The sequence below is a fragment of the Camelus ferus genome, chromosome 17, assembly GCF_009834535.1.
Source record: "Camelus ferus isolate YT-003-E chromosome 17, BCGSAC_Cfer_1.0, whole genome shotgun sequence".
Lineage (NCBI taxonomy): Eukaryota > Metazoa > Chordata > Mammalia > Artiodactyla > Camelidae > Camelus > Camelus ferus.
Genome location: NC_045712.1, coordinates 30,043,778 through 30,070,993, shown reverse-complemented (window position 1 = coordinate 30,070,993; position 27,216 = coordinate 30,043,778). Strand labels below are relative to the sequence as shown.

General features: G+C 55.1%; 1 protein-coding gene across 1 annotated transcript; it reads right to left on the bottom strand.

Annotated features, from left to right (window-relative positions):
- Positions 1-843: 843 nt before the first annotated feature.
- Positions 844-24,213, bottom strand: COPG1 (COPI coat complex subunit gamma 1). Its single transcript, XM_032458773.1, has 24 exons — positions 24,061-24,213; positions 23,112-23,164; positions 22,560-22,640; positions 22,224-22,295; positions 21,969-22,048; positions 20,798-20,873; positions 20,432-20,524; positions 19,951-20,037; positions 18,707-18,864; positions 18,479-18,612; positions 16,611-16,678; positions 16,231-16,419; positions 14,145-14,240; positions 11,945-12,188; positions 11,190-11,265; positions 10,126-10,229; positions 9,659-9,784; positions 9,336-9,404; positions 6,674-6,816; positions 6,191-6,362; positions 5,454-5,551; positions 3,386-3,524; positions 3,038-3,136; positions 844-1,322 (listed from the first exon to the last, which is right to left on the bottom strand). The coding sequence occupies exons 1-24, from the start codon at positions 24,095-24,097 to the stop codon at positions 1,192-1,194; spliced, it is 2,625 nt and encodes an 874-aa protein (XP_032314664.1). The 5' UTR covers positions 24,098-24,213; the 3' UTR covers positions 844-1,191.
- Between the last annotated feature and the right edge of the window lie 3,003 nt (positions 24,214-27,216).

The following is a 27,216-nucleotide window of genomic DNA, read 5'->3' as shown; positions in this document are numbered from 1 at the left end:
GCCCCGGAACCAGACTCCCAGGAAAGCACCCCGAGACTCCGACTACCTCAGGGTCCGTGTTGGCCGTTTCCCTGCGGAGTTAACTCCCTCCCAGGGCGAGGCTCGGGGACGGGCGGGGAAGGAAGGGTCCCCAGGCACCAGGCCGGCCCCCAGATGCGCCCTGGGGCCCGCAGTGCCCTTTTCAGCACAGCGGGAGCCACGGCTCCAGGGGTGAAATCAGGAAACATCTCTACTTCGCAGTCCTAACTGCCTCATAGTTTGGGGCAAAAGTGGAAAAGCCATGAATCACACACGCCACTCTCAAAGTTCAGTGGGCACCAGCACACTTTCCAGGGCCCTCACCACTCCCCTCCCCGGCCCCCGACCCCCAAATCTAAATCTGTAAGGGTGAGGCCGAGATTTTTTTAAAACAGATTTTGTACCTCAGCCACAAAACCGTCAAAACCACCTGGCTTGAGTTTAAAAGCCCAGCTGCGGTGGCCTCTGAGACAGCTCCCCTGGGACTTAAGCCAGGGGTTTCTGCTCTCGGGGGCTGGTCCTCCAGCAGGGAAATCCCCCTGCACACTCCACCCAAGATCTGACGCTAGGGAACAGCCAGGCAATCCACCCAAACCCTCTGATCGCCTAGAAGAGGAGGGTGATTTAGGTGCACAAATCCAACACCTGCTGTCATTCCCTCGGCAAACCTGCACCACTTCAGCTCCCGGGCCTGCGGCTCAGACAGGACCCTGCCTCATGGCAGGTAGTGGCCAAAGGGCTGTGGGCGCAGAGGGGATGGAGAGGGTGTTCTTGTGGCAGAGGAGCCCGAGCCCCTAGGCACGCACAAGTCTGCGGAAGCAGCACTCACTCAATAAACACATGCTGATTTATTTATAGGGATCAGATGGTTTCTTAGGGGATAAATTCGACAGGTGCTGCGAGAACTTTATTCATTTGCGATGTCCCTCCCCTGGCAGGCAAGGCAGCAAGTTTGAGGACAAGCGAAAATCATCCCCTATTTAAAAAGTGACCCCTAGCAGTCTTGGGGTGGGGGTTAAATTAAAAAAACAAAAACAAAAAGCCCTCAAGGATTCCTAATTGCTTTTGAATACAGAGGCTTGGAAAGGAGTTTCCACCGGGTTCAGGAGGAAGGCGCGACTCCTGCATAGTGTTGGGGGAAGGGCAGGAGCAGAGCCTGTGCAGGCCGTCCTCCTAGCCCACAGACGCCAAGACAATGTCTACTGGCAGCTCCTCTGAACTTCTGGCTGTCACCTGCATTGTCACCGTGTCCAAAAGCAGCAGCCGGGAGCGCACCAGGATGTCATGACCACCCCGGAACACGCCTAGAAGGGGAGAGAGGACAGGTGGGTAAGGCAGACACGGGCTGTGAGCTAGGCTGGGGGTGGAGGTGGGGGTGTGCTTGCAACAGCTGATGGAGGCAGCTCTGGGGGAGTGGAATGGGAGGGGCCTGGAAGCAGGAGAGCTGGCTGAAATCCCCAAGGCCCTGGGCATGTCACTCTGCCTCTCTGAGCTGCAGCATCCTCCATGATCTCAGTAGATACCATTCTACTAACCATATTTCGAGCTTCTGCCAAGCTCAAATGAGTTAATGGACATACGTGGCTTGTGCCTGATGTCACAGAGGCTCTCACATGTGTTGGCCTAATCTAAGAGCACAGAGGAAGGGACAGCCCCACCATGACAAAACCGCAGAGCAGATGTCTGCAACACCCAGGGGACCGGGTCACCTCACTGTGGCCAGAAAGGCTGGGCTTAGGGGGCTATCAGCTGTGAGCAGGGCACTGAAGCAGAGCAACTTCCCCACCCTGTTTATAAACACTCAGAAAAAATTTTTTTCCGTTTGTTCACTGTTTTAGGTGTGATGAACTTTTAGAGAAGCATAGAGATCAGAAATGTTTACATATAAAATGTCTAAACATAGAACCTGGGGGTGGACAGTGAGCAGGGCTATCGGTGCTGTCTGCTGTCGACACTGGGGCATGAGCGCGGGGGGCTGATTCTGTGTATGTTTGAAAACTTCCATGAGAAGTGCTTAAAATCCCATTCCTGTTAGAAAAGTCCAGTGAGCCCAGAAGAAAATTAGACACAGGATATGAGAACAATTCACAGAAAAGCAAACACAAGTGGCACTGTGCATCTGAGCAGATGCTTAACTTCATTCAATATACGAGAAATGCAAAATAAACCTGCACAGAGCCTCCACTCTTCACACCTGGCAAACATCGTACCACCAAGTTTGATAACACGCTGTGCTGTCCAGAGTGTGGGAGGAAAGGCGCACAATTCCTATGGAAGGCAACTGGAAATATTTACCAAAATGGAAAATGCACTTTGTCTTGGTAACGCCTAGGGAAACCTACCCTACAAATACCCTCGGTGCCCATATGCAAAGTGAAGTGTGTGCGTCTGCATGTCTGTATGTAATCATTCACTGAGGCATAGTTTGTAAGAGCAGAAGACTGGAACAATCTACATGTCCACCAGAATCCGATCCACCCACATAATGGAACAGCAGTCAGCTGCACACAAGAATGAGCGCTGTTTGGGATGATAAAAATGCTCTTGGAGGGAGAGCAGAGCTCAGTGGTAGAGGGTGTACTTAGCATGTACATGGTCCTCTAAAAATAAACAAATAAATAAATAACCCTCTCCCCCCACCAAAAAAGAATGAGGAAGCTCTGAGTAGTGATACGGAAGATCTCCAAGATGCAGTCAAGTGAATAACAAAGTGCAGTGTATACACCACTTGTATATAAACATCTGCGTTAAAAAACGGAAATGTGTACGCATTTGCTTTTACATCCATATGATCAGAGGAAGCATATACTGGTGTCCTTTGTGCCATGAGTCTGGTTGCCTGCTGGAAGGGGAATGGAGTCATTAGCAGCCAGGGCTGGGAGGGAGACAGCCCAATGCAGGTCTCGTTAGGCCTCGTGGAGTTGGACACTGTGAATTCTGAATCCCCGAGTTCCCAGCGGGAGCTCTCAGCCCAGGATGCAGTGGCTCCAGGCCCTGCCCACCCAGAAACACTGCTTACCAGCCAGGAGCAGCGTGTGGGTGTTCTTGTTATCCGGCACTTTGTCTGACCTCTCACAAGGGTGCATTCCTAAGAACTTCACAATATTGCCCACAGCCTCTGTAGGGAGAAACCCCAGTGTCATTAAGCCACTTATCTTGCCCCGCTTTGTGCCACCACCACTCCCCCATCCCCTAGCCCCACTCTGAGCAGCTTTTAATGACGTGGCATCTGAAGTACCTACTCTGGACACAGCCCTGGATCTTTGGGGGCATTGGGGGCAGGGATGGGGAACAGAGAGGAGCACTTTGACAGCGGCCAAGGGCCTTGAAAGGCAAGCAAGCTGGAAACAGCAACTCCTGGATTTACCTTCAAGTGTCTTGATGGTGGACAAGGTGAATGTTTCCTCCTTCTCGAACTCGTCCCCTACCTCATCCCAGGCAGCTTCAAAGTTCACCTTCATGACCTTTTGGATGTGATCAGCTATCGTGACTTCCAGATCTTCCAGCTGGGGAGACAGAGGTGCCCATCAGGCACACTCCTCCAGGGCAGACTCCCTGCTCCACACACCTCTGAACCTCTGCTCTGACCCCGCCACCCACCCCTTCCTGCAGCGTGTTAGGCTGGAGCTTGCCAGGCACTGAGCAGCGTGCTGGGCTCAGGGGACAGGCAGCAACTTGACTGGCTGTCTGTCCCCAAGGTGCTCACAGCCAAGCGGTGACCTTTCAGCAGATGCACCCTGGCCCAAGTACAGTCGTCCCTGAGTATCTATGGGGACTGGTCCCAGGACCCCCCAGACCAAAATCTCTGACACTCAAGTCCTTTATGTAAAATGGTGCAGCATTTGCACTTAACCCACGCATACTTTCTCTTTTCTTTCTTTCTTCCTTCCTTTCTTTCCTTCCTTTCTTTCTTTCTTTCTCTTTCTTTCTTTCCTTTTCTTTTCTTCCTTCCTTCCTTGAGTAAAGGCAGATTTACTCAGAGATATACTGAAAGGCAGGAGAAAGGCCACGAGGTGTGGGGGTTGGGTGCTCAGATTAAAAGTAGATACACACTCCATAGACAGAGTGTGGGCCGTCTCTGAATGAATGGAAAGAGACGCATACTTTAAATCCTCTCTAGATTACTTGTAATACCTAATACAACGTAACTGTTATGTAAATTATTGTAAAAATTAAGCAAATGATATATAAACAGTTGCCTTGTGTAGCAAATTCAAGTTTCCCTTTTTGGAATTTCCTGGAAATCCACCCCCAACCCAACTCCAAATATTTTCAATCTGTGATTGGCTGAATCCATGGATGCAGAACCATGGATACAGAGGACCCTCGGCCCTCACCTTGGGGTGTCAGCTATGAGATGACATCCCTCTAAAGCCTGCCTAGAGTCAGGGCCTGATCGGATGGGAGGGAGTGCTCATGGGCCTGCCTCCTGTGACTCAGTAGACGTCGCCCCCCCCCCCAGCTGTGACCTCCCTGGGCCTGTCACGTAAGACTGCCCCGCCCTGGACTGACGTCCATAGAGGACCCCCATCCGTTTACCCTTCACTGAGCCCCTACTCGGGTGCGTGTAAGGTGTCGGCATGCAGGACACGGCTCCCACAGCAGAAGACATGCCTCAGACCCCGCACCCCAGGCAGCTCAGTCGGCCGCAGGGCAGTGCCCAGGAAGGCCCCTCCTCAGCAATGGGTCTAGGAGGACACAAGTGGCCACCGCTGTTTTCCAGCCACTGCCCCTCTAGTCATGAGGGCTCTAACAGTCTCCGCCCCAGGCTGGGCACCCAGGTCTGCGCTCAGATGGCCCTGAGCCACTGCCCGGGGCACTCGGTCCCACTGAAGCTCAGACAGCTGGAACCGGAAGGGCCTGAATACATGCAAGCATAGAAGGACTGCCCAGCAGATACAGACTGACCCCATTTCTCTAGAAAGCAATTTGACAATATGAATCAATAAGTCTTAAATCATGCTTAGCCTTTGACCAAATTATTTGACTTCTTGGAATCTATCCTAAGAAGATAGCCTGAAATGCAGATAAAAATTTGCACTCAAAGGGATGTTCAACGTAGTATTTAAAAACAGTGAAAATTTGGAATCACAAAGGCCCAATGTTAAAGGAATGTATGGTCAAGTGAAGTTATGCTATGTCAATAGAAGGGAGTATGTTAAAGTCATTAAAAATTGTGTTTATGAAAAAAAAAACATGTTTATGAAGTGCTTGTAATGACACAGGAAACGACGCTGCAGTTTTCAGTGGGCACGGCAAGGTCTGTACTGCACGGAATAACCTCCGACACAGCTCCGCTCCCCGCGGCACTCCCCAAGGGCCACGGGCAGCGCTTTCCTGTGTGTTTATACTGCGTTTTTCTATTCCCCACTCCAGCATGAAAACGCTTCCAGGCCGGCTGTCCACGCCGGCAGCCTCCTCGCCCAGCCTCTTACCACGTACTCGTCCTCATAGCCTTCCTCGTCGGTCTCCCCAGTGGTGGGGTCGCAGTCCTTGACAGTGAACTTCATCATGCAGCTGAACGTGCAGGCCACTGTGGGGTGGGGAGGCCGGGCGGTCGGGCGCGTCCTCCACGGGCGGGCGGCCAAGGCCCACACCCCTGGCCCCCGCTGCATTCTCACCAGCGGCACCTAACCCCCAGCCCCACACGTCTGGACCGGGGGCTCCAGCTGGGAGAGGGCCGGAGAGCCAGGTCCCGGCCTGAGACGCGCCCCCACGGGGAAGGAAGGGGAGGGCACAGGTGCTGCAGGCTGGCTACATCCACAGAGCCCTCCTGGGCCTGGGAAAAGCGCCCAGTTCTCTGGGAGGAGGGGACCTGGGACCTCCCGCGCCTGCGCTTCCTCTGTGCTCACTCACGGGACAGTGACAGGGTCTGGTCTGAAGACCAGATGGACCCGGCTCCGCCTCATGCCAGCCACGTGGCCTCAAGAAGCCCTTTAACCCACATCTGAGTCTCCTCCTCTAAGACTAGGGACAGTGGTGCTGCGCCCTCGGGTCTACAAGGAGGAAGTGAGACCATGTGGGGAAAGCCCCGGGGGTTCAGCCATTCTCTCTCTTCTCCTCCTCAGGACTCATGTCAAGGAGCTGAAACTCCGGCAGGAGACAAACAGCTGGCACCGAGCTGCCCACCCCACCCCGATCGACCCCAGGGTGGTCCCCGCAGAGGGCTCACCGGCGGTGGGGTCCTCCTTGGGCAGGGCCACCAGCGTGTAGCAGGTCCCGGGCTGGTTGTAGGGTAGGCTCCGGGCGGGCACGTAGCACAGCACCTCGCAGGCCTCAGTGGGTTCCATCTGCACCGTGACGTTCTCCAGGGTCTGGTCGTTGAGTGTGTTCGTGCAGTCAAACTGGACCAGGGAGGAGAGGGGCTGCTCAGATGCTGCTCTGGCCCCAACCTGCTGCAGAGGAGGAGCTGGGGGTCCTCCCTCTCACCCAGGGGCCACACTGACTGCTGGCCCAGTCCCCCTCCCAGGCTCCCAGTCTCTGCGCTAAAACTCAGGAGCCAGAGGGATCCTGGGTCAAGGATGCGAGACATGTGGCTGCCGGTGACAGATCTGTCTTCAGGCTGAGCTCCAATTTCTCAATGTGGGGGAGCCAGGACCCCATGGGACCGTTCCTAGGGCCCAGGCCCCCGCAGAGCCTCAGCCTCCCGGCTCACCTGGAACACCATGTGCTCAGTGAAGGTGTGTTTGGTGCAGCGGACGACATACTCGGTCTCTGACTCAGTGAGGGCCACGGGCTCAGGCGAGGACTTGAAGAGGGGCCCCAGCCCCTGGAACTCAGGCACTGCCGCCAATTGCTCTGAAACCCACAGGCCACATGGTCACTCAGTCCCAGACCAACCTGTGCTCCTGATCAATCCTCACGCCCAGTCCTCAAGGTCCACTGGTGATTTCCTGAATACACACAAGCACTCGCTCATCTCCCTGACTCCGCTCGTGCCATACAAGCACAATGGGCGCCCTCCTCCCCACTGCCCTCAGAAGGCGTCAGAAGCAGCCAACGGACTGGGAGGCCCCAGAATCCTAGGTCTAATCCATCTGGAGACTCCCTCAACTTTAGGAGCTCAGCAAAGATTCTTAAGAGAAGATGGAGATTAGGAAAAGACTAAGAGGAGATGAATGCTGTTACAACCAGAGGACCGGGCAGGAGAACAGATCAATCTCAGACGTGTTAAGACAAGCGGCTAAAAAGGAGATGCTTCAGATTCAGAGTGTTGCAGAAAACCCAACCTAGTGTGGATGGTGTGCGTCCGGTAAGGCCCCAGGCAGCGTTCCTCAAACTGTGGTCATGAATCACCTGCAGCAGAACCACCCGGTTGGGAGGGCTGGTGGAAAACTCAGATTCTTGGACCCTCCCCAGATCTGCTCTACTGAAATCTCTGGTTCGGGACCCAGGAATCTGCATTTCTAACACTTCTTCTCAGATGACTTTGATGTCTACTGATGTTTTGAAGATCACCACTCTTAAGATTTTCAACTTGTCTTCCCAGGTAAATTGAACTCTTTAAGGACGAGAACTGCGCCCTGAGGCCGGGGATGCCCCGGACTCAGTAGGGACTCAATTCACATTTCAGGGATAGAGCAAGAAAGTAGGCATTTTTATTATTTTGCTTTCTCCCACAACGAAGAGGCAGCCTGTGTGACTGTGCCAGCCCTCTACAGCCTGAAGAACCTTATCTGATGAAGGTGCAGGCAAGAAAACGCCCAGAAAGAGGCAGCTTGGGTATCAGGAGGAACACTCGGGCCACCATGACCATCAGCCACCAGTGCTTTTCCACGGGTTCCGTTTCATTGGGCGTTAAATTTCCAGACCCTTATTACCCGGGGGAAGTCCACTAGTATTAATGCCTCTGAGCTGCAGACTCTTCCTCAATAAAATAGACACAATAATCTTGTTCCCAGGGTTGTAGTGAAGATAAATGAGGCAATAAATGTCAAGGTCTAGCAGGGTCTCTGGAACTTAACATGTGATCAATACAAGTTAGGCTTTGAGAAACTGTCTACAAAAGGAATTGAGACCCTTGAAGAGGCTCAGAAGGCGTCTACCTCGGAGGGTGCAGCACAATGGTCCATGTGCACGAGCGAATGCCCGGAACCTGAGAATATGTTCTCTCACTCTGCAGATGTGATTTTATTTACTTCTTTATTTTTTAGAGGAGGTGCTGGGGATTGAACCCAGGACCTCCTGCATACTACATACAAGCTCTACCACTTGAGAGGGAGGCAGGAGGGTCAGAGCCAGAGAGACGTGGAAAGCCTTTGCAGCTGGCTTTGAAGGTGGAGGAAGGGGCCTCTAGGTGAGGCACGCAGGCGCCCTCGGAAACCAGGGAAGAAGGCGAGTGGACAAACCCCCTCCGAGCCTCCAGAGGGAGTGCAGCACTGTCAACACAGCAAAACCCACTTCGGATTTCTGACCTCAGAACAAGATCATAAATCCGTGTGACGCTGAGCCACTAAGTCCGTGGTCATCTGTGGCAGCAGCAAGGGAGAACTGACACAGAAGGAAAGTTCCAGGTTAGAAGGAGCCCAGCCGGCTCAGGATCCTAGTTCTGGGAAATGTGAGAGAGAGTATGCTGAGAGAAGACAAGATTCTGGAACGGAAAGGAAAAGGTGGGACTTAATGTCCGTCGGCAACAGTCGGGAGCCTACCTGAGTCAGGAAGGCACTGTGGAGGCGCTGCGACAGGCAACAGAAAGACAGACCATGTGGAGAACCGCACAGAGCTACGGAGAGAGGAGATGAGCCCCAGGGCCCGGGGGTGCTTCACAGGGGCCAGCAGACACGTGCCAGTGCTTGAAGGTAGGAATTCAGTGGATAACATGGTCTGACAACTCGACGCACAGCCTCTCCCCGTGAAAAATGCCAGAGCAGAGGGGCAGACGAAAACCCAGACAGAACCCTGCACGGCAAGGTGGATGGAGCACGTCTGGAACCCAGGAGGAAGTACCGGTATGTCTGGACCCAGCAGTGCGGACCCAGACACGCTGAACTGGCCTGGCTCCGGGGCCCAAGCCCTCAGAGCCGGGGCCGGAAGGCAGCTCGGAGCCAGTCGGATCTGGATCTCAATTCCAGTCGCCCTACTTCCTCACTTCCTTGCTGTGCAAATTCGGGCAAATCACTTTCTCTCTCTGGACATCCAAATCCTCAAATACCAAACGGACCCAATACCCTCCATCTGCGGGTCAAGCACGCTGGCCGAATACTCCGAGGGCCCAGCGCTCAGGAGAGACCCGAACGGCGGCAGGTCTTCCTCTGAACCCTGGGAGAGAGCCCGAACCCGGCCGCGGCCCCGGGAGCCCCCCCAGCAGCTCTGCTCACCCTGGAAGATCTCCTGCCGGGTGGCTGCCACCTTCTCAGGCTGCTTGGCTGCGGTGATGGGGGTGCTTTCTGCAGGAACAAATAACGCGTGGTGACCAGCAACTCCAGTAACAGGCCAGGGTGGCGTCAGCCATGGTGCTGTTACCTAGGGATTATAATTTCCACCCCCGGGGAGCGTGAAGTACAGAGCACGTGAAAGCGTGTGCGAACGTGCCTTCACTTCCTGGAGCCAGCGGCACAGGGGCAATCCCCTCCTCCCGGCACAGCCCCGTCCATCCCCGGCAGGCACAGTGGCTTTGCAGGGCCACGGCGGTGTCACTCACCTGCTCTTGGCTCTGCCGTGGGCGCGGTGGCCAGGGGCACAGACTTGAGGTCGAAAGGCTTTTCTGATGGTTCCAGAGTGTACTGCTGCAGCGCCCTCTCCAGACCAGGGATGGACACGGTCAGACCTGGAGGCCAGCGGGAGGCTGAGGGCCTGTGGTCTTACCCCTGAGCCTCTGCCTTCCCCCGACACCCTCCGTCACAGGACTGGCATGGGGAGTTGGGGGGCATGGGACAGAGACTGATCAAGGGCAAAGTACTGAGAAAATGGGGGTTTATGTAGACGACTAGCATTTCACTCCACTGGGCCATTTCCACCCGCATGGCTGTGAACCGCAGGGCCCAGGGTCTCCTGAGATCACAGTGATGCCTGAAAGCCAGCCCAGAGCGTCCCGCCTCAGACTTGCCCTGCCCAAGGAGGGGGCGCGGCACTCGGCAGGCCAGGGTCAGGACGGCAGGGGAGACGCACCGTTCAGGATGTAGCCTGCATTAAGGGCCTTCTGCTTCTGCTCCAGGACGTTGAGATAGAAGGTGGCTCGGTCCCTCACCTCATTGTCATCGTCCATCACGCACCTGCGGCCAGAACACAAGGTCCTACTGACGGGGGCCCCACAGGGCTAGGGGTGCTGCAGGGCTTCACCAGAGGGTGGTGAGAGGAAGCAGGTCTCTTAAAGCTCAGCCCCCAGATATGGTGCCTGGGCTTCTAACCAACAGGTGGTGGCCACATTCATATTCCCTGCACCCTCTCCCTAGGGCTCACCCAGCGAAGGGGGCGACCTCCCGTGTCCCAGAGCACACGTCAAAGAAGAACTTAACCTGGCCCAGTAACGGCACTCCTAGGTACACACCCAGGACAACCGAGAACCCGTCACACACAGACTCGTGCACACGTGTTCACAGCCGCACTGTTCACAACGGCCAGAGTAGAAAGCTGATGAATGGACAAACAGACCGTGGTCTGGCCCTACAATGAAATGCTATTTGGCCATAAAAAGGAACAAGGTGCTGGCACCAGTTACAACGTGGATGGACCCCGGAAACATTGTGAAGGACACATGAAATGTGACACAGAGCACGACTGTGCTGTCACGAACAGTCCAAAACAGACAACTCAGAGGCTGAGGTGGGTCAGGGTTAGGGTCAGTGACCAGGGCAGGGGGCGGGGGTGTCGGTGGTGACTACTGATGGGCACACCGTTTCTTTTTGGGGTGACAATAATGTTTTAAACTAAGCTTGTGGTGATGGTTGTACAACTCTGTGAATACACTAAAAATCATCATGTTATACACTTTTAACGATGCATGGTATGTTTGTGAGCTGTATCTCAATAAAGCTATTTTTAGAAAAAGAACAACTCAAGTTAACAATGGTCACGTCTGGGCGGTGGGATTTTTGCATGATGTTGTTTTTCAGACTTTCATTTTCTACAATCGATAGTGGTGTATCACCCCCCCCCCCTTTTAGTTAGAGACATAGCAACGCTGCCGGGCCCGAGGGAGCACTGCTGTCCGTCGGGCCCAGGCTCGCACTCACCGCTTCAGCAGCACCAGGATACTGGGTAACATCTCCTCATTCTGCGCCCCAAACTTGGCCAGAGCACTCACAGCGCCTGCATTTAGCAAGTAAGTGTGATTCACCTCCAGTGCTCCGAATGGGTCATCCAGAGCCCAGCAGTCCAGAACCGGGAGGCCCTGCCCACCACCCCGGCAGCGACTCCCCGCCTCCCATGGGGAAGGCAGCCCTGCTCTCGGGTCCCAGGGGCCCTTTCCAGCATTAACTCTGATGAGGCACGGAGCTGCCCTCCTCAGTTCACAGTTACGCATCACACAACTATGAGTGAGAAGATGAGCTATTACTTAATGAGTAACGACCGCTGAAGGAGGAAAATCTGTCTCGAGGAGGCACCAGTTAATTAAAAATAAAATTAAGAATGTGACAGTTGCCCATCGAATTGTACACTCATTTAAGAGTGAGCTTTATAGTATGTGAATTGCATAACTTAATAAAGGTATTATTAAAAAAACAAAAACTAAACACGCAGAAAGATAAAGTTAAACAGCAATACATAGTGAAACTTAAAAACAAACAAATCAATAAAACAAATGAGGTTAAGGACCACTCCACCAGGTGACACCCACACATCTAAGACCCTTCCCACAACTTCACAAAATGCTGAGCTTGCGCAGCCAGAGCACCGGGTGCCCCTGTCTCCAGGGAGCTCAGCCCCTCTGCTGGGGGCTCTGCTCCAGAGCCGGCCAGGAGCCCAGGGCAGCCTTCCTCAGACCCACCTGCCCGGACCTCCTCGTGCTCCAAGACCACCCGGTTGTAGATGAAGCGGATGTACTTGGACGGGTTGTTGGTCTTGGGCCCCTCCTGGCCCAGGAGGTGCAGGATGCGTGTGGCCAGCACCGTGAACTCGCAGTCCTCGATGAACTCGCACAGGTGTGACAGCCCAGTCTCCTTGCTCTCCGAGTTCTCCTCAATGATGCTGATGATGCAGTCCACAATGGCCCGCTTGTACTCGAAGCCGCCCTGCAGCGGGGGCGGGGAGGGGTGCTGAGCAAGGAGGCCACATGCTCCACACACGAATGAGCGCGGAGGCCCAGGCCCAGTGGCCCAGGTGCAGACCTAGGGGCCCAGGCCTGGCTCTCTGGGCCTCTACCTCTGTTTTGTGTAAAACAAAAAGCTAAGGCTGAGTCCTCGCTGGGGCGTTTCCAGTCCTAACAGTAGATGGTTTAATAGGAAACTTCTGGGTCTTAATTTTCTTCCCATCTTTGAGATAAAGGCAGAGTGGGTGGTGCAGGTACTGGGAGGGGGAGCAGGCAGCTCGTGTTTACAGGATCAGGTCTAGTTTTGCAGGATGAAAAAGTTCTGGAGATTAACTGCACACCAATGTGAATATACTTAACACTGTTGACCTCTACACTGAAAAACAGTTAATACGATGAATTTTCTGTCATGTATTTTATGAAGATTAAAAAAAAAAGACTGAATGGGCCAGTGGAGGAGCAAAAGACCTCGGGCCAAATCTACACACTGCTACTTAGAGACTTAAGAACAGAAGTGGCAGCTGAGACGCCCTCAGGTGCCAGGCAGGTAACCTGGCCACACACAACAGACTGGATGGGGGTGAGCAGGGACAGTGCCTGTCCTGTCTGAAGAGTGACGTCACGCCGCCGCCTCGTGTGGCCCGGTCTTAGAAGTTCTTCAAGAGAAACTGGAAATCTACTGTGGTGGCAAACAATGGCTACTAATTCAAAACGTTAAAAACCCGTACAATCCAAGTAAAACTTGTCTGTGGGCCCAACCTGGCCCCTGTTCTCAGGTCAGCTTGTTTTCCGGCTGCAGTAAGTTACCTCCCTTGTCTGAGCCTCAGGCACCTTGACGGAAGGATGGTTAGCGTGCTCAGCCAACAGGTGATCCTGAACAACGGACACGCCCTGTGAGTGGCACCGCGTGTGTGTGCACGCGCACACCTCCCAGGGCTGTGGTGTGGGCGCACACACCGGGGTCGGCCTCAGCCCTGCAGCCTGCCCGCTGGGTGCCGTGAGCTCGGAGCAATGGCGGCAAGGTGCTGCCAGCGGCTGCTGGACCGGCGGCTGCCGAGGGGCCTGAGTGCTGGGCTCTGATGGGGGAAGCCCTCATGCTTCACTCACACGGACCCACGTCTTGTCCTGGGAGGCAGGGAGGCCCGGGAGGACGCCAGGGGCTGTGCGCCTCACAGACCCAGACTCAGACCTTGGCTCAGAGCCCTGATTTTTAAAGGGAGAAAAAAATGTTTACAAAGCCTGTGATGATGGTCACAAGATCGAGGACACTACGATGTCCCCACAGAGCCGGCTGTCAGCCCTAACCCCCATTCCTCCTCCTGCTCCCTTCTGACGTTCCTGCAAACCCTAAAGACGCCCACTGCAACGGTTCCTCTAGTCTTGGCCCAGGGGCCGGGCTGGGACTGGGGCTGGGGCAAAGGTCCACCAGGTATCTGGGGACCAAATCCACTCCAAGAAACTGCTTTTCCGCCTCTGAGTTAACCAGTTTTGTTGAGACCACCAAGAAAGGGGAAACAAGTGAATCACTAACTCATGTCAGGAACAAAAATAGAACCAATGTCACACCATTTTCCTCAGTTTCCCAAGAAACCACCCTGGAGCTCCTGGTTGGCCCAAATATTTCTATGTGAGATGACACCAGACGGAATTCAGTTTCCCACCTTCGGCACAAGCATCGCCTCGGGGCACCTGCTGGCTCTTTAAAGGTAGGGCAGTGTGTCGTTATCGTTATTACTGTCATCACCAGGCACTGGTGCGTGTTTATACTGTCGGTCCATGAGCAGTTTAAAGGGCCGTGGGCACCAGGAAACTCGGCCGGCTGACAGGTTGAGCTGGGTACACCCAACAACAGGATCTGGGCTCCAAACAGGGCTTGGAGCCAGCACCCAGGCCACTGCCTGCTCAGGAGACCTGGCGTGTCCCGAGGGCCCCTGCTCACCTCTTCACGCAGCATGGAGAACAGGAAGTTCATCAGGACGGCGTGTTTGCGAGGGTACTTCTGACACAGAGCACTGATGGCCTGGACGACCACCACCTGGGCCAAACAGACACGCGTGAGCAGAAGCCCCTGCCCCCAGGCTCAGGTTACTGCGCTCACGGAGTGGCCACGGAGTCCCTCCTTGGGCAGGGCCAGGGCGAGGAGACGCGAGGACCTAAGTCCCCGGCCTGCCCCGGGCAGGGCGCCAGGCACAGCACCTCAAAGCCCCTGATCCAGGCTTTGGTGCCCCCGACTCTGCTTTTCGACTCAGATCTCAAGGCAAGTCAACAAGGCCCGCACCATCCCACGGGCCCCACTCCCCCACCAGCGGTGACTCCCACCCTCAGCTGTCCTCACTCAGGCTGCCGCCTGGTCCTCCAGCCCTGGCCCTCTTCTCTTCTCTCACAGTCTCTTCGGCAATCCTACCTCCTCCCATGGTTTTAACCACCTCTTCTAGGCCACTGACTCCCAAATCTCCGTCTCTGCTCTGAGTTCAAGACCAGTGTTTCCAAATGTCCTTCACGGAACTCCATGTGGCACCCACGGTCACCTCAGACATGGCCCGGCTGCCATCACCATCACCACCTTCCCTCTTCCCTCATCCAAGACCTGACCCTCGCCCCCCTCCCCAGACTCACCCACTGCGCTGCCATCAACCCCAACTAGAAACGGAGTCAGCGCTGACCGCGTTTCCTCCCCCAGCCTTCGCACCACGCCCCGACACCCAGCTCTGCTCCTTGCAGAGCCCTCAAAGCGCCCTCCTCTCCTACCTCCCCTGCCTGGAGGTGCCACTGCCTCTTCCGAGCAAAGCCGCACTCCAGCTGCCCCTCCAGCTGCCCCAGAAGGATCTAACATGCAAGCCTCCCAGTGTCACTTTACAAAGTACTCATTCCCACAGCCCGCAGCAGTTTCTCTCTGCCCGCTTTGTGTAATCCACGCCACAAAACTTACCACACTATTTATCATCAGTCATGTTACTATCTGCCCGGAATAACTCTCTAAAAACATGCTACATGGTCCGTTTATGTAACAACTGTGAAATAACATAATCACAGAGACTGAACAGGGGCTAAGGGCTGGGGAGGAGGGAATAGGCGTGGCTCTGCAGGGCAGGTGACACAAGGGAGCTGTGGTGATGGTGTAGCTGAGTACCTGGTACCTTGACTGTGCTGGCAGTTTTGCAAGGCTACACGGTGCGACAAAGACGAGGTTTCGGGAGGAGGGTACAGCTCAGTGGGAGAGTGCATGTCTAATATGCATGAGGTCCTCCATTAAATAAACAAACAAACAAACAAACCTAATAACCTCCTCCCCCGCCAAACAAAAACGAAAACAGTGTAGTTTCTCACACACACAGGCACACATCCACGTGTAACTGGTGAATTAACTACGGACGTGCCCATGCTGGTTGACACTGTCCTGTGGTGGTGCAGGAACTGGAGGAGGGAGCTGGGGGAAGAGTGCACGGGAATTTAGTCCATTTCTTTGCAACCTTCTGCAAACCATTTAAAAATAAAAGTTTAAAAGGTACTACTGAAAAACCTAGTATCTTCCTTAAAAGCACAACTCTGCCACGCCCCTCCAGGCCCCACGTGCTCTAGGCCCCGCCTGCTCTGACTTCATCGCTGGTCCCAGTGCTGCTGCGTCCCCACCTCCAGCATCTTCCCCGAGGCTGGCTCATGGCCCAGGACAGGCTCTTCCTAGGAACCTCTCCTGCACCTGCTTTCTTTGCTGCACCGGCAGCGTCTGAGACTCCGCCATCCTCTCACTTGTGTGCGCGCTTCTGCCCTCTCCTCACCAGCACGCGAGCTCCATGAGGGCAGGTAGGACCTGTCCTGTGCGCCGCTACGTCCCCTCTTCTGAGAGCCCTACACAGTACACCGCCAGCACACGGGCAACACTTCAGGACCCGATAAAGGGGTCTGGGAGCTCCCGGCCTTGCTGCAAAGAACACCACGGACAAAGGCCAGACCAGGCACCGCACGCATCAATCTCCACAAGTCCTCCACCCAACCAGCCCTCAGGTCCCCTGGCCCGGGGCGGGCACCTTGAACTCATCCGAGATCTCGGACATGAAGGAGGAGATCTGCTTCATGAGGCGGTCGATGCTGCCCTCGCTGCCCGTCTTGAGGAGCGTGGTGATGGCCAGCGTGGCGATGCTGCGGTTCGAGTCCGTAACCAGGTTCTCCAGGTCCAGGTTACAGGCTGTCACCGCTGACGGATGCTTCATGGCAACCTATCTTGGAAGGAAAGAGATGGAGAGGATAGGCACAGGAATGCAGGCCTCCCGCCAGAACTTCAGACAAGCTCATGTCACCCCCCTGGAGAAAAGAGTCCGACCAGGGCTGCACCTTCCATGGGGTAGGGGCTCAAAGCCACTTCCAGGGGTCCCAGGACAGCCCCTCATCCCGCCAACCCCACACTCACCTTGTTGAGGGTGCGGACGGCGGCGTAACGGAGCGCGGCCTTGGGGGAGCTGCAGAACAGCTGGAGCACTGCGGGGACACAGACGCCACGTGCCAGACCGCCCTCTACTGAGTGGCTGGGGAAACCCAGGGCCTCCCAGGGGGCCTGCGAGGGCTCTCAGTCGGCTCAGACCCAAACCCTGTGCTTGACTTGTTTCGCTGCTGGCACCTCCACTTCAGCTGAGGAAGAGCCATCCTCCCCCCGGGCACCTGAGCCAAGAGCAGAGGGCTTATGAGGGCCCACGTTCCCACGGGTGAGCACCTGCGGCCTCGTCTGAGTGGCCCTCACTGGTACGAGGCAGCTACTGTCACCACCCCGTCTTTAACAGGCACAGGCTGAGGCACAAAGGGGCAAAGCAACCGAAGGGACTCTGGCCCAGCAGCCGGGAGGCGGCAGAACCAGGACGATGTCCAGGATTGCCTGTACCTGAAGCCCGAGCGCTGAACCTACACCCCCCACCACCCCGTGAAGCCATCTCCCACCTCTCCCCAGGGGGCGTACAGACACCAGCAGAGCCCTGGGTCCCCGCAGGACCACCGCCTCGGGCCCCGTTCCCGTCCCTGGGAGGCCCCCAAGCTGGGGGTGGGCTCTGCACGCGCTCGCTGAGCTGCTCTCCGCAGCACCCCCGTCCCTTTCCTTGTAACCTGGCTTGTATTCTCTGACATGTTTTCAGCACTTACTCATGTTTTCCTTAAAATCACCCTTATTTAGAAAGCTGCCTGTTAACTTGACGTTCAGCGTCCTGGAGACACAGGAAATGTAATGAGAATGAACGCTTAGCTCACTGAATGGATTCATTTACCGTTCAGCTCTTTTGCTTTTGTCTCTGAGAAGGAAGGCAGACTTCGCTCTCCAAACGAGAGCCCCGCCTCTCTGCCTGACCAGGTTCACAGCCCTCCCGCGCAGGATACTGGAAGAACAGGAGGCCCGGTCACGCCTAACACCTGCAGCCTGACCTCCCCCGCGGAGAGTCCTGGCTTCCGTTGTGCGTGTCCTTCTGGGGCGGCCGCCCCTTCTCTCCCACTCCATGCCTCTGGACAGCCTCTCCTCACCTCACCTCTCAACACCCCCGCTTCCTAGCACCAACCACTGAGCCCAGCGCCCCATGCTCGCTACTCTGACATCCAGGGAGGGCTCAACATGCAGCACACGGTCCTGCGCGACAAGGCACTGAGGACTCAGCAAGGGGACCCGCAACAGCTCAGACAACTGGCCAGAGCACCGCCACTGCGCTCTGAGCTGCCAGGCGTTGTTCGAAGCCGTCTGTGCCGATGACTCAAGTCTATTGCCGGCCATAACCCCAGGGAATGGGTGCGGTGACCACCCCTCCCTGCAGCGTGGAGAGGACAGCTGACTGGCCCAGGCTCATCCGGCAGCTGAGACAGGGCCAGGACTCCCACCCTGGCTACCAAGCTCACAGGCTGACTGGCCCTCTGTACCGATCTTTCTCCTTCCCTGGAGATGGCTCAGGCCCAAGGGACCACACCCTGGCTTTAAATGCGGAGTTCCTCCACTGGGCCCTCGTTATGGCCAGCCAGCCGGCAGACTGCAGGGCACATTTGAACCTCGCCTCTGCCACTCGCCAGTGCTCCAGCCTCTGTCGTGTAAGACGGAGCTAAGGGCGCCCCATCCCCCAAATGAGACCCATGTGGGAGGCCCAGGCACGAGCCTGGCACAGAGCAGGTGCTTCCTGGGAACGCATTCCCTCTCTTAACCCTTGACTGTGGCTGATTCGGAGGAATTTCTGTTCTTTCCCACAACCCCTGGCCCAGGACCTACATCCCCGGAGGCAGGGCCGTGTGGGGCTGGGGTGCAGGACGTCCGGTCACCTGACACGGCTGGGGCCAGCTCCTTGGCGCTGCAGCCTGGCAGGTTGACGATGGCCGAGGCGGCTTCATACACCACCATCTCGTGCTTGTTGCGCAGGCAGCTCTCAATGAAGTCAAAGAGCGGGCTGTCACGGCTACGGAACAACAGGCAGCAGGAGGAGGCTGGGCAGGCCCAGCCCAGGGCGGGAAGGGCAGGGAAGCCTCAGTGGGCCGCCAACAGAGACTTACCTGCCATCCTCCTCCTCCAGCTGCCGGCTGGCCACGCGGATCATCATGCAGTAGGCGAAGGGGGACTTGAGGCCATGCCGCGTGAACTTGCTGATCATCTTGCTGACGGCCAGGCGGTCATTCTTCCGCACGTGGTACAGGAGCCCCAGCGCGTGGTACTGGAGGACAGGAGAGGGCAGAAGGACAAGGCACGTGAGGCCGGGGCCCCTGCCACGCGGCCCTGGAGGCCACACGTCCCTCTGGGCTTCCGCCTCGTCATCTCTAAGATGGACGTCCTGGTGGCTTCCTCGCGGAGACTGAAGGCAGCACCCAGCAAGCCACCTGAGTGTCTGCAGTTCCCGGCCGCCCCCCGAGTTCAGCGAGGGCCTGACGGGCAGCAGCCTGAGTACGGGGGCGGGGAGCCTGCAGACGCCCAGAGACGGAAGAACTGGGGGAGAGCGCACGTCTTCCGGCCAGAAAGAGAAAGTGGGAGCTGGGCCTTGGGCGGGGACCCGTGTGGTAAGGCGCCGGGCAGGCCTGAGACCTCACGGCTACCTCCACTGATGGGCCAGAGGGCTCAAGGCTGACACTGGCAAAATGAGACGCACAGAGCTACCTTTTGTCCCTCTGCTCTTTGCTGATTCCTCACCAGAGGGGCATCTGACGGCTTTCTACATGGGGAGCTTCCCTGACGCTGGAACGTGTTCGAGGAGCCACAGCTGGCCCCAGAGATGAGACCCAGCACACAGGGAGCCGGAAGGTAGGTGCCAGACGGGCAGAGGCTACAGGTGCTCTCAGTTCATCCTCACAGCTTTGTGACCAGGGCCTTTCATTCCCATTTTACCGACAAGGAAACTGAGACTCATGGAGATAAAGGGACTCCTGGCCGAGGTCAGTGAAGAGCTAAGCAGGTCAAAGTCCTACCAGGATGCTCCCAGGCATCGCCAACAAAGCTAGCTGGGAAACAGCCCTCTGCCTGCCTGGGCCGGGTCCGCCACATCACACTCCGCAAACAGTACTCGGCTGGTTGCCAAAACCGTCGAATATTCTGGTATCAGCTGGTAAAGTCTCCAGCCCAACTTCCCCTGCAACTGGTGTCCTGCATGCCCTCCCCAAACCCCTGAGCCTCCCCACAATGACAAAAGGAGCAAACTCCGCTCCAGCCAAGGCCACCAGGATCTCCCTGGTGAGCATCCATCCTGCCCAGCCACTGCCGAGCCACCTGCCTCAGAGTCTCAAACGCCACTGCTCCATTCACAGCTCACCTGGACCATGATGTTGTCGCTGGATGCCGCCTCCTGGGCCTCATTCACCCAGCGCTTGACCACGTCGAAGCTGCACTTCAGCAGGTGCTGTGGGCGCAGGGCTCGTTAAGGGGGGCAGGCAGGATGCTTCCCCACTGCACCTCCTGGCCCCACCCACAGTCCCAAGTGCTCCAGAGCTTCCCTCAGACGCCGTCCCCCATCCTCCGAGAAGGCTCCCACCCTCACTCTATCCACCACGGCAGATCTCCACCAGGCCTAAACTCCAAAAAGCTGTCACCCCACAGGAAGGGCCAAGGTTGTCCAACTGGCCCCTCAGTCAACCCCAAGTTCCCCGCGCGCTCTTCACTGGGAAGGGGTGGGACTCTCAGATCAAGGGATACAAAACTTCTGTTTCCCTTTTGGACAGTGACTCTGCTATTTCTTCAATTTCCCAATCTGCTCCCTGCCCCAGCCCCGGAGGGCCCCGGCCTCAGCTACACACCAGGGAAGACACCAGGGCAGAGCTGGAGACGCTGGGCACCTTGTCCACGATGGCCTGCTTCATGTAGCGCTCAATGGCCTGCAGCATGGTGCTCTGCGGGGACAAGGATGGGGTGGGAAGGGACCCCGTCAATCCCCGCCACCCTCAGGAGCGTGGGTGACTGGGTGTGGAGGAGTGAGGGCCAGGAGGGAGGAAGCAGACGTGTTTACTGGGTTCTGGCTCCCCTCCTGCCCCCATCACCTGGCTTGGGGCTTTGCCCAGGACCCCGGCAGGAAGACTAGGAGTAGAAACAACCTAAAGCAAAGGATGAGACCCAGAGGCAACTGAGCCGGGAGAGTGGGGGCAGCCTGGGGGCAGCAGACTCACGTCAGTGATCTGGCAGAGGGCGCGCACGGCCGGGCCCCGGTAGTTGTCTTCCTTCCCGGTCATGTCCTTCGTCAGGCTGCGGGGGAGGAGGCGCTGTCCTCACGCAGGGGCAGGAGCCAGAGGCAGGCCTGCCGCCCCCAGCCCACGCCCGCCCGCCCCCTCCAGCTCCGGTCACCACACGAGGATCCTGACTAGCATCCTCTCTGTGTTCTTAAACCTTCCGAGCCAAACACCACACAGCAGCCAGAGGGGTCCATGTAAAACTCAATGTTGACTTTATAAAACTCCCTTCCTTCCACGAAAACATCCCCGAGGCCTCCTCCCGCCAGCACCACCAAGCACAAACTCCTTAACAGAGACGTCCCCAGGCAGGCCGGGCGCTCTCCCCGCTCCAGGGCTGCTGATTCCTGTGCCTGGAACCCTGCCCTCGCCTCCATCCCTGTCCTGCGATTTCCACTCATCCTCCAGGACCCACTCAGATCGTTCCAGGAGGCCTTTCCTGATCCGAATGCAAGTAGGATATCGCTCTGGTCTGCTCTTACAGACGTCGCTTTCCTAATGCCTGTCCGCCAGGTTGTTTGTAAATTCTGAGCTGCAGAGGCCACGTCTGCTGTGCTCGCTGCTCTGTTCCCAGAGTTACACTCAGGGGCTCGTAGACAATAAATACTATCTAAAGGAACCTACACATAAATGTGTAACATTCCCCAAACTGTGGCAGGAAGAAATAAGAGAACTGAGCCCAGATCTGACGGTCAGGGATTATATTTCAGTTACGTCTGCACCCTGAATCACTCAGCCTAATACTCAGCGAGCAGACCAGCATTCAGGGAGAGAGTCTGCACGCCCTGCACACCCTCCGCATCCATTGTCCCTGTGTTCTCGCTGGTCCTTGTGACAGTTCCCGGCTGGCTTGGCTGACTAAGAGGAATCAAAGGGAGGAAGGCTTTGTGCCTAGGTTAAGGCCAGAGAACTAAAGGGCAAACCGCCCCCTTTGGAGGCTGCCATGGGGGGAGGGCGGAGGTGGGGGCGGGCAGAGTAACTGAAGGACGAGGGAGACAGGAGAGGGAAGGACGAAAGAGCGCTGCTGGCAACAAGTCCAAGTCTCCTGACCTGGTGCTTGAGAAGACATGGCTTCTGTGGCGGTGGGCTCCACCACAGACCCAGGACTCACCTGCTGGTGACGATGATGACATCTTCTGCGATACAGGACATCTCCTTGATGGTCAAGTAGCACATCCGACGGAGGGTGGGCTGGGCGAAAGATGCGAAAAGCCCTCTGACCCTGGCTCAGCATGAGCTCCAAGGTTAGGGAAAGAACGCTCCAGTCGACACGGAGGCAGCCTCACGGGCTGGGCGGCTCCCCTTGGGCCTCCCTCTGCCCTGTCAGAACTGCCCCCCAGGGGAGAGCCGGACTGGGGACACTTACGTCATTCGACTGGAAGAGTTTGGTCATGGCAAAGAAGGCCTCGGTTGCTTCAGTGGTCCCCAGGTGCTCCCCCTGATTCAATCAAGAAAGAAGGCCCAGCGTGGGACAGACCAGCCAGAAGACTCCTCCCGCCACACCCGCCCAAGCCCCGACCCTCATTCCCTGCAGAGGCCCCAGCAAGGGCAACACATCAGAGTTGGATGCTGGGGGGCCCAGAGCTGAGCCACTGGCTACTACCACATTGGGGCTGTCAAGTAGCTTAAGGGCTATTTGACTTGTGCGCCCTCCCCCACATCCCAGCACCACTTTCCCCACCCGCAAGGTTCACCCCATTACCTGGTTTATGAGGTAAAGGATCTTGGTGAGGATGTGAGCACATTTCCGAGGGTTGATGGGAGTTTCATTAAACACACGTGCCTAAGAAGGGAACAAGGTCAATTCCTTCTGGCTCCGTTTATTTCCCTTTCATGACAACCCCCAAGCACATTCAAGATCTGAGAAGCCCCAGGGTAAATAAACGCATTTGCCCAATCTTAAATATTTTTTAATGTAGGTACTGGGAGATTGAACCCAGGACCTCGTGCAGGTTAAGCACACGTTCTACTACTGGGCTATATCCCCTCGCCTTGTTCTTTTCTTAATCGGTTAACAACTTCCGAAGTCTTCCCCAAGTATTAGCTGGGGACATGCTGACTTAGTGACTAACAGGTACTTAGAAAACTCTTGTTAATTAACTGGAAGGAGAAACAAAGAACAACAAAAAGGTAAAAGCACAATGAACTCTCTCCAGGAATGGGTTTACGCCCTCCTGTTCTTAAAACCAGCACTTTGATGACACTGACTGAAAACATTTAATGTGGAAGAGATGGGGGAGCAAATGACACTTGCCTCCTGGAGGACTGCACTCTTCTCAAGGTGCTGGAACGGGTTGGAGCCTCCACCTACCATCAGAGAATAGAGACACCTGAGTACTGGCTGTGACCCTGAATTTCAAAACTCCCCAGACGGAGACAAGGGACAAATGTCCCTACTGTCGACCTATTCAAGTTCCAATTCCTCCGAATGGGCAATCAAAGCTCTACAACCTGCAAACAGATCCTGCCAGTCTCCTGCAAGGGGTCCCTGTACCCCAAACCGCTCAGTCACCCAGCAGCCCTGGTACAGTCCGTCTGTGCCCCTCATAGCATCATGTCTTGCATTCACTTATGCAACTGCTACTTAACTGAGTCCCTACAATGTGTGGGACCAGCATCTCCCAGGGATCAGGGTTTCTTCACATTAGAGATCACACTTGTAACTAATTACACGTGTGATTTTCTGACTGCCGTCTGTCTCCTGCGCTGTCAACATTCTGACATTCCCAGCTCAGGCACGGAGTGTCTCCCTTGTTCTCCTGCAACATCAGGGCACAGTTCGGTGCCTGACAGCAGTCATCACTCAATATGCGTTTGCTGGTTAAAGGAATAACAGTCAGGGTTCTCAGCCACAGAACGCTGGCTGCGCAGATTACGTCTAGCTTGGCCAGCGCCAACGCAGCCCCAGGGAACCCCCAGAGGAGCATCTGGCCAGGCCCTCTCCCCAGACAGAGGGGGAAGCTGAGGCCCCGGGAGGCTCGTGACCCGCCCAAGGTCACCCTGCGGATCGCGGTCTGAGCTCCCGAGGGAGCGGCAGTGGAGCATGCTCGTGCCCTCCGAGGCCTGCCGCTGACCAGCGGAGCCCTCCGCACGAGCCCCGGTACCCCCAGGGCCTCCGCCTCCGGTCACGACAGAGGCCCCGAAGGAGGCCTCCCGGCGAGGAAGCTGAGGGTCTGCGCGGGGGTCCGGCCTGGCCCCCTCACCCGACTCCTCGTCCTTCTTGTCGAATTTCTTCAGCATGGTGGTGCCGGCGGGAGCGCGAAGCAGCACCGGGAGCAGGACGGCGCGGCAGGCAGCGGCGGTCCGGCGGCGGTTCCGCACAGGCCACTTCCGGCCGGCCACGTCGCCCGGGGCTCTGCGCAAGCGCACTCCGCGCTCCGCGCACATCCGGGCCGCGCCGCCGCGCCGGGCGTTAACCCCGTCCCTGCCGGGAGGGGCCTGCGGCCGTGCCCGGGTTAGAGTCCGGGCTTCACGCCCTCCTCTGGGCCCAGTGGGAGTAGCAGTCGTCCTCGCCTCACCGCGTCGTGCCTCGCTTTGGAGGCGAGGCCCTAGCTCGCTGGCCGGGAGCAGGCCCCCCTCAGAGATGCTACCCGTTCTGGTCACCTCCTCCGGGGAGCCCGCCGGCCTCGCCTCACTTTCAGCCCCTTCCGCCGCCGGACTTCTCTGCCGGGCTCGGAAGGCTGCCTAACACACTGCATTCTTACTTTATTGCTTTGAGTGCCTTGTACTCGCTGCCGTGGGCGATGCTGGCACACCGCGCGTGAACTGCTGCACGAACGCGGCCGCCCACCCCTCGCGTCAGCTCCGCTGCGAACTGTTCTACCGCCCGCGGTCTAAGTAAAAGGCCGGCGCGGCGCCCTCGAAGGGTCTTCACATCTTTGGGAGATTATCGAGCGCCCACTAGACGCGCCGCCCGGCGCTGGGGGCGGGAGGAGACGCCAGGGGGAAACCGAGCCGGGGACCCGTGGACATCCCGAAGCCCAGGTCAGGACTGGGCGCACCGGCGAGCCCAGTGCATCCGCCGCGGGGGCGGGGCGGGGCGGGGCGCGGCTGACCCGAGCACGGCCGGACGCCGGTGAGCCCGGCGGGGGCGGGGCCCAGGGTGGAGCGGGTGAGCGCAGAGCGCGGGGACCGGTGGCGGGGAGGGAGGGGCAGCCTCGGGGTCTGGCTCTGCAGGGGCTGAGGCTGAGGGTCGGGGGCAGCGGGGCAGCGGGAGAGGGGGTGTTGCGCCACGGTGAAATCATCAAGAGCCAGAAAGGTGTGCAAAATCTTGAACCAGTAACCTCACCCCTTAAGCGCAGGAAATCATCCGAAAGAGAAAAACTAAGTTGTTCACTGCAGCAGTTTGCAGCAAGATAATGGAAACACCCCAAATGTCCAGCAATAAGAGGAATGTTAAAGGAATTAGGGTGCATCCGTCGGATGAAATAGTCCGCACCTTTATAAAAAGATATTTCTGATTTCTTGGGAGGCAATATACACACTTCTTATACAAATGAGACAGTAAAAGGGAAAAGCACGGTGTAAAAGGGTTTATAATTCAGGTGAAATAAATATGCCTCTTGGTTAAAACAGGGAAAGGACCCCAGAGACTTGAACTGTTGTGTGAAGACGGTGAAAAGCAGATGAATTGTGTTGAGTTAAGTTATCCTCTTATATTATGATATTAATTCTAGGAAACTATATACTAAGGGTAATTTTTATAATACCTCGTTTTTACAATGAGAATTGTGGGTCGTGACTTTGGCCCTGTGTATGAATATGTAATTGTAGTGTTTTTTATTATTATAATCTTTTAACTGTAGTATACATTCTTCATGATAATTGCTAATTCCTTTGTAGAAACAGGATACCAAAGGTACAGGAGAAACTAGGAGAATCCGAACAAGATTAATAGGTTGTACAAATTATCAATATCTTTGTTGTGAAATTATTTTTTAATTAATTTTACCAGTTTTTAAAAATTGAGACATAATCCACATACCTTAAAATTCACCCTTTTATAAGTATACAATTAAGTACTTCAAAAAATTGTGCACCCAGTACCACTAATTCCAGAACATTCTCATCACTGTCTCCATTAACAGTCATTCTCCATTCCTCACTGCCCCACAACCATTCATCTACTTTCTGTTTCTATGGATTTGCCTATTTTGAACATTTCATGTAAATAGAATCATGCAATATGTGGCCTTTTTTGTATCTGGTTTCTTTCACTTAGCAGAGTGTTTTCAAGGTCCAGCTATATCATAGCATGAATCTGTATTTCGTTATTTCTTATCGCTGAATAACACTCCATTTTATGGATATATACATATATTTTTGTTTTGTTTTGTTTTGTTTATCCATCCATCAGTTAATGGACACTTGGGTTGTTTCCACTTTCTGGTTCTTGTGAATAAGCTTCTCTGAACATCTGTGCACAAGGTTTTGTGCGACGTATGTTTTCCTTTCTCTTGGGTGTATACCTAAGAGTAGAAATGCTGGTCATAGGATAACTCTGTTTGACTTTTTGAGAAACTGCCTGGTTTCCAAAGCATTTGCCCCAATTTATTTTCCCACCAGCATGGTCTTAAATACTACAATTTCTCCATATCCTCAGCAACACATACTGTCTTTTTAGTGGGTGTGAAGTGGACTCTCGTTGTGGTTTTGATTTGCATTTCCCTGATGTTGAGCATCTTTTCAGGTGCTTTTGGTCATTTGTACATGTTCTTTGAAGAAATGTCTATTCAGATCCATCCCCATTTTTAAACTGGGTTATTTGTCTTCTTACCAGAGTTATAAGACTTCTTTATATAATCTGGATACTAGACCCTTATCAGATATATGATTTACAAATACTTTCTCCCATTCTGTAGGCTGCCTTTTCACTTTCTTTATAGTGTTCTTTGAAACACAAAAGTTCTATACGTTGGTGAGGTCCAGTTTATCTAATTTTTTCTTTTGTTGTATCTTTTTGGTGTCATATGTAAGAAATCATTGCCTAAATAGATAAACAACAAGGACCTACTGTATAGCACAGGGAACTATATTCAGTATCATATAATCACCTATAATGAAAAAAACTATGAAAAAAAAATATAGAAGTAACTGAAACGCTTTGCTATACACCTGAAACTAACACAACTATAAATAAATCAACTATACCTCAAAAAAATAAAAATAAGAGATAAATAAAACTTTTTAAGTAAAAAAAGATATGCAGATAGCAACATATAGAAAGATTCTTAACATCATAAAAAAAGAATCATTGTTGAAGCCAAGCTCATGAAGATTTATCCCTATGTTTTCTTCTAAGAGTTTTATAGTTTCACCTCTTACATTTAGATCTTCGGCCCATTCTGAGTTAGTTTTTG

What these genes read in the sequence shown, in the direction of transcription:
- COPG1 (XM_032458773.1), bottom strand. Translation starts at nt 24,097, where the DNA reads ATGCTGAAGAAATTCGACAAGAAGGACGAGGAGTCGG. An exon ending in CACCATCAAGACACTTGAAG is followed by an intron (nt 3,137 to 3,385) that starts GTAAATCCAGGA and finishes TTCTCCCTACAG; the next exon opens with AGGCTGTGGGCAATATTGTG. An exon ending in CCACACGCTGCTCCTGGCTG is followed by an intron (nt 1,323 to 3,037) that starts GTAAGCAGTGTT and finishes CTCCCCTTCTAG; the next exon opens with GCGTGTTCCGGGGTGGTCAT.